This window comes from Labrus bergylta, chromosome 12 (genome assembly GCF_963930695.1).
Source record: "Labrus bergylta chromosome 12, fLabBer1.1, whole genome shotgun sequence".
In the NCBI taxonomy this organism is placed as follows: domain Eukaryota; kingdom Metazoa; phylum Chordata; class Actinopteri; order Labriformes; family Labridae; genus Labrus; species Labrus bergylta.
Genome location: NC_089206.1, coordinates 24,381,742 through 24,393,923, shown reverse-complemented (window position 1 = coordinate 24,393,923; position 12,182 = coordinate 24,381,742). Strand labels below are relative to the sequence as shown.

General features: G+C 37.6%; 1 protein-coding gene across 3 annotated transcripts in view; it reads right to left on the bottom strand.

The window, feature by feature from the left end:
• The window catches only part of mtor (mechanistic target of rapamycin kinase), an 89,616-nt gene that overhangs the window by 35,051 nt on the left and 42,383 nt on the right, over positions 1-12,182 (bottom strand). For all 3 annotated transcript variants that reach the window (XR_010667513.1, XM_020635932.2, XM_020635933.2), the window contains exon 29: positions 1,715-1,790. Coding sequence is in view for 2 of the 3 variants with exons in the window: in XM_020635932.2 (XP_020491588.2) it covers positions 1,715-1,790 (76 nt within the window). In the remaining variant the exon portion in view is untranslated. The remainder of the gene's footprint in view (positions 1-1,714; positions 1,791-12,182) is intronic.

The following is a 12,182-nucleotide window of genomic DNA, read 5'->3' as shown; positions in this document are numbered from 1 at the left end:
AATGCAGTTCACAAAGGCAGATGGAAAGACCTTTTTCCATAGGAATCGTCTCATGGTTGGGGAAATAAAAAAAAATTCTACTTGACTTTGTACTAAAAATGACCGCTGTCATAAAAACACGTGGATGCATCTCCGATGTTTTGGTCACTGACTTTTCCAACAACATCCAAACATTCAGATATCATTAGCACCTCCCACCGGCTAAGCTCTTGAAGTGATATTTTTCACTTAACTGTACAGATCACTGCATATTATGTTACTCTGCTTGCTTATAACTTTTATTATTATTTGTTTACTGCTCTTATCGGCCACTAAATCTTATGATTTCAAATCGCACAACGTTATATTTTGTGTGCATGCCATCAATAACTGTTTATTTTCAAATCAGATGAAACTGTGAGACACTTTAAATCAGTGTTTGAACCTAGATAATGAAAAGGTGACGATGCAAAAATGATTTTAAAAAATATGTATATATTTATATGATTTTTACGGAGCCCCTGGAGTCCCAAAAAGTTAAAAAATAATAATAATAATAATAACAATAATAATCTTGGGTATGCAGTATTTTTTCTAATTACTTTTTGGGACTCCAGTAGTTTGGAAGATTTTGGAATCTCAGTGAATATATTCAATACATGTCCAGGTTCATGTAAAGGAGAACATGAAACACTTCTCAGAAATGTTAGGAAAACAGAGACTGATACACTGGTAATAGTTATGTAGTGAGAGAACGTAATTAGGTTTTAATAAAGTTTGTATAATGAAATCAAAAGGCCGGGCATCAGCTCAACATAAATACCAATACCAACATTTGAGAGTGATACATTATGTGGCTTTCAACTTCAAAGTCACATGGGGAGCTGGAGTGAATGAAGCTATTTAGAGACCTGAAACTAGTCGCCATTAAAAAAAAATCACTTTGTATTTTTTGGCACAAAACATTGCATCATTATTTGTGCAAAAAGAAGCACAAAGTAATCCCAGTAGTTTTTGAAAAACACACAGCAGAGTAATATAAAAGTGTGCAAGTATTTAAGAAAACTCTTACATCCTGTCAATTGGACAAAAAGTCCATCATTCTGCTTGTTGCCCTTTACTACTGATCAGTATAGCAGATGGTTTCCTCACGTGCTGCACATAGAGAACACGGTGTTCTGGGGGTTGAATCTCCAATGACGATAACTCCCATGTTTCAAAGTATGTATAAAGAAAGAACACCATGGGAAGAAGTTTAGCAAGACAAGAGACGACATGCAAAAGCAACCACGAAGAAACGATGTTGTACAAGAGTGGATCCAGAAATGAGAAAGTGCAAATAAGTTGGAAAAGGTTTGGACCTAGTGTTAAAATGAATAAATCCTGTTTTAAACTCCATGTTTGAAGACAGATGAAGGGAGACTGCAATATGGCTCATACTTGTATGTGGCAGCGTTTTAAACCCAAGTGGGTTATCAGTGCAGAAATCAATTATCTAAACTAAACAACGTACTTACTGGCTGGTACTGCAGCTGGAATAAATGCTTGTATTTAACAAACAAAATGTGATTTCAGATGATGATGACTAAGCTGCAGCAAAGCTCTTTTTAACTGAAAAAAGGGGGCTTAGTTTGTGTGTCCCAAGGTTGATTCTTATTCAATGTAATATAAAGTAAAATATTTTATTACGTAAGGAAATAAATTGACCCAAGAGAAAAGAACAAAAAAAACTCACCAGTTCACCGAAATGTTTCATGGCGTACTCCAGCACCCCTGATGCTGCTTCTGGCTGCTGCAATTTATTGTTGATGCTGCAAGATAAAACAAAACAAAAATACATGATCCGACAACATTCAGGGAGATTTGGCTTAAGATGTTGACAATGAGTAGATGTAGGTATCCTAGCACTTTCATTGCATTAACCTCAAAACAGCAAACTGTTCAAGTAAATTTCTAGAGGTTTCACAAAGCAATTTTTGACTCTTACAAGAAAAATGGCCTTTTCTGCCCAATGTTTGATGTAATTCCAGCTGTAGAGGTCATATACATCAGGCAATTTACCGGCCAACATGAAGGTTTTTTTAGACTAACCAACAAGCAGGAGTAAACGGTGTAAAAGCCCTATCAGCCACGATATTCACGTCCCTGTGATGTTTTGCTTCCAATGTGAATGTTGGGGAGGCATCTGACTGTGTGTCTATGTGGGGCTTCCGCTGTGCCGTGCTACGCTGAAATGCAATGTGAATTGACAGACTGGGACACCAATATAACACCGTCGTGGAATCAAAATGAATGTACAAAGAAGTGATGACGGCTGAGCTTAGTTACGGCACTTTAGCAAAATAAAAGCTGTCTGAAAAAGGCTAACGTATTTGTCCTTCATTAGAGTTCCAATCAAAATCACTAATGAGGGGGCAGAGTGGGTTCAAATCCGACCTTGGCCCTGTCCTACCTAATAAAGGCAACAAAAAAAAAATCACTACTGGGGTTATTAAAATGCCAGCAAAGTCGAGACTAGACACCGACCCAAGGTTTCTCATGAGGTTAGAGAAACTTGTCAGTGTGCGTTAAATAAAATCACTGATAATGGTCATCTGACAATAGGTTAGTCTTATTGCTAACATAACAACCAAACATGCCCCAAAACGTTTTGGCTTTGCAGCGGAAATATTGACTGTTTCAACAAGGTGTTTACTGGCAGAAGTAAATGCACCGTTTGACATTTGTTATGCTTTTTTGACAAATGATGCAGTATCTGTCATGACGACACAATTCCCACTTGAACGCTGTCCACTCAGCCGCACCATCACCACATCTGGAAACACTCGTAGGAACCTTAAGTCTATTATATTTCCTCAACTGCTAAACCTGTGCGCAGCCACGGCCAATACATCTGTAAAATGTAGCGTTTGAAGAGCACTGGTATGCAGTGGAGTTCCTGAGGACAGCAGGCGAAAGTTGATGAAGGATACTTAAGCGTATGTGTCAAGAACTTGGTTCGACTCAGGCTAAAGGCCAAGAAATGTGATGAAACGGCCCAGCAAGTGGTCATGCCAAAGCTTTGGGAGCTGCTGGTGCAGACCGGCATGATGACAGGTAAAATAGCAAATCATCCCAACAGGAGATTTCCTGTAGTATGTTGGAAAAAAAAGACAAACTGACCACTGAAAGTAACTTTCAAGAAGTGTTCTTTTTAAGCAATGATTTAAGTTTCAAGGGTCAATGTTTGACCCAAGAATGAATTAACATAACTAAGGATGCAACATTTTTCCCCCGATACTGATTCTGAACGAATACAGATAACTGATTGACAATGAAGACTGGTACTAGTGCAGTTAGTTTAATAATTTAAGGTATCTTTGACTCTTATTAACCTCCTACATAACCTCCAACATAGTTTTAACTGCAAATGTTCAGATACCATCAATGCACAACACTTGTTATAACCAGAGCTCATAGGGTTTTAGATATGGTTTCAGTATATGAGATATGGGCCTGTCTATGCAACAACAGCAATTTTAGCCATTTCGCTTTAATCATGTACCGTCAGCCTCGGTTAATGACAACATTTTCCCTTGGCTCTGATTTACTGCACAACAGATTTGACTAACAGTAAGACCTGTTCATATGTGCATTCAATGCAGACACTAGACTTTATTTTAAGGGTACTGACTACAGTATTGTGTAAGTTGTAAAGGAATAAAACACAGTTTAACACAAAGACCGAACCTTTTAGGGTACCAAAAGTTACTGGACAGATTGTATACAACATGAAATATAAAAATATCATATTTTTTTCTGTTTAAGCTGTCTTTCGTTGTTGCTTGTTTTAGGGGTTTTGACTTTCATTAACTTAACTGCATTGCCTTAGGTTCTCAGCTCTGGTAAACTTTCTACTTTTGGTCTTTGGGTACCATTGCAGTATGTTTCAGGTTATTGTCTTGCTGCAGGGAGAAGACTTCCAAAATGCACTCGGTTGAATCTGAGCAGATAGGGTTGCTCTGTAAAACCTCAGAGTTCACGCTGCTTCTTTGGACTTAATATTCTCTCCACCAGACGGGGTGGTGGTATGCATAGGATAATGGGCTGTTCTTTTTCTCCAACACTCTCCTCTTTCTACCACTCTGGTAGAAGTTCATCTGTGTCTCATCAGACTATAAGATCTGGTTCCAGAGCTCGACAGATTTTTTGAAGTATTTCTCTGAGAACTGTAACCTGGCCGTTTCTTTCTTATGATTTATACGTAGTTTTCATCTTGTGGTAAACCCACTGCAGTTATTCTGGTAAAGTTGTCTCCTTATTGTGGTTTTTGTAAAAAAAATAAAATAAAATAAAATAAATCCCCATGTTGTGGAGTGGCCAATATTGGAAAAAAATGCTTTTTCTTCACTAGGCAAAAGGATCCTTCTGTCATCCACCTCAGTAGTTTTTCAGGCTCTACTATGCGGTTTTGTATTTGTCATATACACAGACTGTTTATGAAAGGTAATCACACAGATGTCAACCATTGGCTTGTCAACGAATATTTTCAGCGTCCTTTTCTTGATTCCTAAGCATACAACTCAGTCATTTTGCTCTGAATAGGATGAACATTTTGTATATGAACAAGGAGCTGTATTGAACAAAAACTGAAAGTTGCTATTGAGATGGTGAAGTCATCAGGAAATTGTTCTAATTATTCAAATTAGCAGTACGTTTTCTTTTTACCTTCAGGACTTACAAAAAATCAGACTATTAATGCAGCCAGTAAAGTACCCCCGACATTTTGATCATGAAATTTCAAATCTCTCATGGTGCACAGTAGAGGTGGGGGGGGGGGGGAAATATATATATAAAAAAATCTTCTGAAAGATCATTTCCAAAAATCAATATTTTTTTGGTTAATCAGTCACCGCCTGCTAAGTGCTAAGGCTAGCTCTTTAACTCAGTAGAATGCCAAATAGAGCAATAGAGAGATTCAGCCAGTCTCACAGTATGGACTAATTCAAAAATAGACTTTAAATCAATTAATTGTTTTGAATCGAAAATAGATTCTTAATCCAATCGTGACCCCAGAATCGAAATCGGATCGAATCATGAGACACCCAAAGTTTCCCAGCCCTAGCGGAGAGAGCCACGCAAACAAAATAGCATGGCTGTCCAATACTTAGGAAGCTGACTGTCTGCAAAGGAAATGGCAGTATCTCTCACAACAATGAATCACTATATCTTCTAAATATCATATATGTGACCATATCCCCAAGAATGTGTCCAAATCTGATGTGTATAACAAGTTATTCATTAAAAAAGAAAGGTTGCCAGCCAATCACAGAGCCAACACAACCATTCATTTTCTGTGATTTAAAACTGCCAGTTAAACAAAGTAACCTAACCTGCATTGGGCATTGGGAGAAATCTGGAGCTCTGCAGAAACTCTAGCTGCGAGGCGACCACTGCAACACTGTGCTGCCCAACAAGTTATATATCATTAAAAAAAAAATCAAAGTTGTTTGCCTGAAGAAGAAAAAAACTGAAGTGCTCTTAAAAGGGAACTGTATTACAATCGCAACAGTCTTCAGAATTCATTAACAAGATCCATCACAAACTAAAGTAAACAGGTATATATTTTGTATTCATCTTGCATGGCACTGTATATTATCCTCTCATAAACTCTTCCATTGTAAGGGATTTTTAAAATGCACCGCTTGAAACTGATGAAGAAGGGTGCAAAACTTCAACACGTGAAGGAAATCAGATTGGACAGAAGGTGATGACATAAGAGAAAATGAGCTCATTTCAGTAGATAGACATTTTTAATGACTCCTGTGGGGTTTGATAGTTCCATGCACTGTTTCAGCATCCCATTAAATAACTATCTCAAACACTTCAATAAATACATCCAGTATTCTAACTAACATTGACGATATCACAAGGGCATGCCGTCTGACTTGGATCAAACCATTAAATCGGCTACTTGTTGTCAAATACTCAACTTTTAAGCACCAAACGAACAAAGAACTGAACAGATTCAGTGTCCCACCACACACAAGGTGCAAAGGTATGCTAAAGCTGCCCAGATGTGGTTTCTTTGGAGGAGGTAAAAATCAGAATAAGGCTTTTCTCTCTTCTTACCCTGGAGATTTCATTGTCCCTCAGCTAAAGCCATCTGGCTGCCAGCTCCAAGCACGCGCAGTCTAAACACATCCAGATGACACGACTCGCATAACGTTCTCTATCAATCTATGAGCCAGCAGAAAACTTCTCAAAATCCCTGTCATGTCTCTCTCTTGTGCAGAGCCACAGTATTGTTTCCAAACTGGAACTGGGAGATGGACAGCTGACTAAAAGATTTTAAAAAACGTGCAAAACTGTCATGATTTATCACTTTTTACGTTGTAGTTTAGACAATTTGCTGTGTATCCTAAATCAGATTTCTTTGAGGTTTCATTCTAAACCCTGAATGAAGTTAGCATGTGACTCTTTTCCATGAAAGCTAGACAGACAGGATACTTAATAACTAGAGGTGGGACAGATCCGCTGAGATCTAGTGTCGGTATGAGGTCCGATATTGACGTTATTTACATATCGGTTATCAGACTGACGGCGCTGATTCAGGTCACAATAACAAACACTCCCAGGTCGTACAGTCTCACTTTGAAGACGTTCAGACTGAACTGTAAGAAGTGTTAACAAATTGTCTCCATGAAGACGTTTAGACGAGATGGAGCAAGTCCCTCTATATGACCAAAAGTACAATAACTACACTTCAGTTTAAAAGATTTCATTTAAAAAACACACTGCTGTTGCTGCTTCCTGTTTCTATGTGAGGCCAGCACAAAGTTCAGAAACATTTCTTTGGAATACATTTCATTTTTATGCTTTTTTTTTTTTTTTTTTTGATCTTTCAATAAGAAATGCAATGCCGGGTTTACTACAGGTTTGTGTAGCCTTACACATAATACCAACAACAACGACAATATTAATTATGATAAAAATAAATATCGTTTTTATTATTGATATCTGTACATGTGTATCGCAATCAGATACGAACTGAAAAAAGTGGATTGTGTGTCTCTATTGATAACACTGTTTAAATGCACACGGACAGATTGTAGTGTCTGTAGTCTAAACAAAGCAAAACTGCCTAAAGAATACAGAGGCTACTTTAAAAGACAGATGGAGATCCTATACCGACAATTGACTATATTCTTGACAAATTGCAGAACAAACTGTTTTCTCAGTCAACTGACTTTATGAATACACATTTCTATTTCTTCTTAAATGATCAAGTACAATGTTAGGCACATATCTCTGGCAGGAGGAAAAGAAAATAGAACACCTTAAAAAAATCCTTCCTTATATTCAGGTTTTGGCATTTAACTTTTAAAATATGGACAGCGATGGCCAATGGTTTTGAAATATTTAAATGTGAAACCTCAGGACCTCAGAGAGAGAAACAAATCACGTTTCACTCATGTCTCTAGAGTGTAACACAAATGATTTATGTCATTGCAGACTTGAAACCAGCGTGTATACATTAGATGTTGTAATACATCTAGCCACAGTTACCTTTGGTCAGAAAGAACCAAGAGGGAGTAGGAATGTGTATATCATTTTCAAATATTAAAGCTGAACGGTTTTAATGTGGTTTACCTTTTTCACTGAGAAGAGAAATCAGATCCCTGAGGAAATGTCAGATGTTTCCCCCCATACAGAGGGTAAGATGTATGTGAATCACACAAAAGGAAAACCAGGCCTCACTACTGGACCTAATCTAATCTAATTAGGAAGATATCCACTTGATCCTTACTGATTTTTTTGGCCCATTGCTTGGCAAGAAACTGACTATTTCTTTAATGTTTAACATATAACTTCAGAATGGAAATGACTATCTAAATACTGTTCAAAGAAAAGCTAAATCAAGGCCATTGACTTGATTTACTTTAAATTTGAATGTGGTCAACATATGAGGATTATCAGTGTCATGAGGTGGGTTTTTTTGTTTTTTTTTCATGGAAAATTTGTCATTTTCAACAACCAAATCAAAAGCAGGACGTACAATTCAAGTACAACTATTTCTTTTTAATTCTCTGCCCTTTGCCTCTGCATGCAGCTGTATAAACTGATAAACCCAAGCCATGCAAACTATTGGCTTTTTGGTTTGTTTACAAGTTTAAGAGCTGACAGTAGAGAAGCAACAGACTGCCTGTCACAAAATGTGGTACAATTCCCAATTTAATATTTACACGACCCAATAAGGGATGTCAAAACTCAATGTTCTGTTCTTCTTTACTGCTTCCTATGATTGTGTTTTGTTTTCTGTAACTGACAGAATTTATATTATAGTAATTGTTTTTTATTTGTTTGTGATTTTACATCTGTGGCTCAGAAGGGTATGCAAGGACAGAGTTGCTGAAAGAGGCATGACGAAAGTTTGGAGTTGTAGCTGACCTACTAGTGCTGTTTGGCCAGCAGCAAGTTGATTCAGTTTAGAAGAGAGAAAAATGTGTACCCATATACATTGTAATATTATTTTTTTACTGTTTGGTCTGGATGAAGGTTGCTGGTTACATGAATTTGGAAACTGGAAATTTGGGAGGGAAAAGGTCTGTTGCTTTAGCAGCAAAACTTGGCTGCTCCATCACTGGGACAAATCCGCAACACCACTGATCCTTACACTTGCTTCACTAGAGAAAATGTGGTCAAATTAAAATAGAAATAAAATAGGGACACCGGCTGTATGACACTTGACTAGCTTCCGTGCATAAAGAACATTTCATCCAGGGGGCAGCCAAAACGCAATCAACAAATTCCCAGGCAGAATGAATCAATCTAAGACGTGGATTTCGTTCCATTACACAGACTTATCCCAGCAAAATGCAGATGAGGAACGGGTTTACTTAGTAATTTGTTGACATCACCTTCTACGCAACTTCATTGTCTCTAAAACAAACACCTCTTAAGGGGACAGGCCATGATCAGGGCAAGTAAATAAACAGTCCACCTTACATGACCTCATGTTTACGAGGAAAATACGTCAAGCAGGGGGGTCATGACGTGATGCTTGGATTTAAGACCTATTTTGCAAAACAAGAATAATTCTATTTTGACTAACAGGTGGCACATTTAAAAGGAAACCTTCACAAATCAAAACTCCTATATACACACTCAAAAATATATAAAGAAGTAAAATTCAACCTTTGCAAAGAACCATTCAAGAATGCAAAGCTCTGCCAACGTCATGTAGGAACTAAAATAACACCAGTAGTTTTTATCATGATTAGGCCATTTCTTTTACCTCTTAAAATCTGTGAAAGACCCAAAGAGTAAAATATATAAATCTGGCCATTTCACCAAATAGAACTTTATCCTTAACTAATCATTTGAAAGATGGTGGGATTCAAATCATTCTTGTTTGTTCATTATACTCAGAGACCAATGAAGCATGGGCTTGCTTGGTTTTCCTTCTCGATTGATGAAAAGATAATAATCCAATTGGAACATCCAAGTCATGGGCAATTAGAAAACAACTGACATCTGGATCATTTTCTGGGCAGAAGGTTTAAGTTTTGAAAGAAAAAGATTTGGTCCAACTGAGAGCTAAACACGTGAATCAGAAAATAAATGAAAGCAGGGCAAGAAAAGAAGACTCTTTAGAACACAGGAAGAGATGGAATTGCTTAAAGTATGGCTTAAAATGGATAAAAAACATTTCAAAGAAATCGACAGAAATGAGAAACATGTTAAGAAATGAAATATTACAGTATCAAGCCAATCTGCATATTTTTGCACAAAGTACTGCTGCTTAATTCTGACATTCTTGCTTCAAAAGTCCAGAACTAACAATAAATAAATGGTTTTAAATGACCAGTGCTCCATCCCTCATTTAGCTAATATCTTATATAACAAGCAGTACTGTTTCTGAAGAGTTTCAGCCAACACCTTTTAAATGAGACCTAAAAATTGTACGACATAAATCGACATGGCTGCTATGTGCACATCTTTGAACACAACGAGCAACATGTAACACAGACCTCGACCTCTGTGTGTCTTAAGAGACAGAAGTATCCCATGCATCACTGCATGAAATAAGCATGTAGGCAGAGGAAGGGGTTACCTCAGTAACAGACTTCCTTCCTGGGATGTTGTGTGGCTGAAGGAAAGTTGAACTCATGTGTGACACATGTGACTAGCCCTTTGTCTCCCATTTTTGCAAAGACAAAAAAGTGGTTGTTTCTTCCCTGAGCAGATGCTGCAGCATGGGGAAACACTTAGTATTCCCTCACTTTGAAACTATTTCTTCGAAATGACCAAGCTCTCTCAGTGAATCATGAAGCTGCCTACAGGAAAAGGGAATAGGAGACATTTTTTTATTTTTTTCTGTGATGTTGCTGGGAATTCTAAACATACAAAATGAACCTTGTTTTGTTAAATAAATAAAGAAAATAGGATGATTTTAAACATGATTCGTTTTCCTTTCCCTCTTGTAAGTTAAGCGTGTTAGGATGCCATTGAGACATCACCTGGAAGACTCATGTTTACACCCGACTATCACCACACTGGGACACGGCTGCAGAATGTGTCTCCTGGGTTCCTCACCTTCAGGGTCAAGAGGCCAACAGAACAAAGGGTCTCCAGTGGGCCCAAAACACACAAAAACGCCATCTGACAGTTACCTCATTGGAATGCTGCCATGGCTTTGTGGAAAAAAAAAAAGAGTATACAATGTTTTGGAAAGTCTTGAGTTTCTGCAGGCTACATATTGACTACATTTTCAGTGAAATTATCCATTAAATATTTTCCAATGGAAGCTGCCAGCTCTTTGAAATATTTGCTTGGTTTTCATCAACTAAATCCCACTGTTAATTGATTGTTGCAATAATTGATTTTTTTTTCCTAAACAATGGAAGAATGCAGTGAGTCTATTTGTCAACACATGATTAAACAGCTTCAGGGTGTCTGAAATGAAGATGCCAAAATGTCTGACCACATCACAAAGGCATGATCAAATCTCTCCTATTTCAGGTGCTCGTTAGTGGCTATTTAGCCATGTTTGAATTGATTGTAAAGGCACTGCACAAAGTTAAACAGATTCTAATTTTCCTGTCAGCTATCTGTCAGTCCACAGCTTGAAGACCTCTTGAAAAGCCTTGTTCTATACTCCAAGAAATAGGCAAAACAAAAGCCGACAAAAGGGTCTGTTTCTTTAGCTTTGTACAGGAAAATAAGAAGAGCCATTTTACTGACATTCTTCCAATCACTCAAGTCATAGCTTCCCATTTGGCTTTCCCATATAATTAAATATTTTTCCTGTTTTTTTCTTTCAGCATGTTACCTCAATCCATTATTTGAATCTAAAAAACAAAATAATGAAGCTGAAAACTGAAAACAATTTGTATAGGTTCAAAGACAAAACAATATTTATGGTATTTAAACTTGCACCAGTAAAACATTTAAAATCAGATTCAATGACTGATCTGTTGTAAATTCATGGCAATGTATACATGAGTATGTACAGTCCATTCAGCTGTTGTAGTTTTCAGCATAACAACATTTCATGGTGAGTTTTACACAAGATCCACTAAAGCTAAAAAATTCTTAAGGGATTGAAAAAACAGTCGACTCTAAAGAATGGCAGGAGTGTTTTTTGTTTTCTGCCTGGTGACACAACTGTTTTTACATCCCAGTGTCACGAAACGTCTCTGTGAAGCAGTGCCACTCAGGCTTAGCCAAAGTAGGGGAAACTATTCCAAAAGGATAGTGGTTAATCCACCTTCCTCCCCTCTAGTACTGTTTGTCCCTGCTACTGTTGTGTAGCGTGGTGAGCAGATGCCCGCTGCCAGGCTTGCATGTGGTGTATGACAACAGATGCCACCTGGTAGCCATCACTGGATTCAGCCACCAGACCTCTTGAGGGGCTGCCAAGCCATGAAGTCCACACAGTGATGGAGGACGCCTCGGTGCATACCGTCTTCTTCATTATAGAAAATATGGAACTGTTTATTTTACCCCTTTACGTGACCAGGTTCGATTCAGTTGAACATCATTAGCCATTGTAATCTTTTGAAATACAACTCCTTGGTAACTCGACTGCTTGACCATAGTGGCATGCGTTTGAAAAGAAGATTGTATCCATCTCACGATGATTCTATATTACTGAAGAAGTATTGTCAGACAGGTCACCTCATTTTCAGAATGTTACTCAAATCTTTAATAATTCAGCT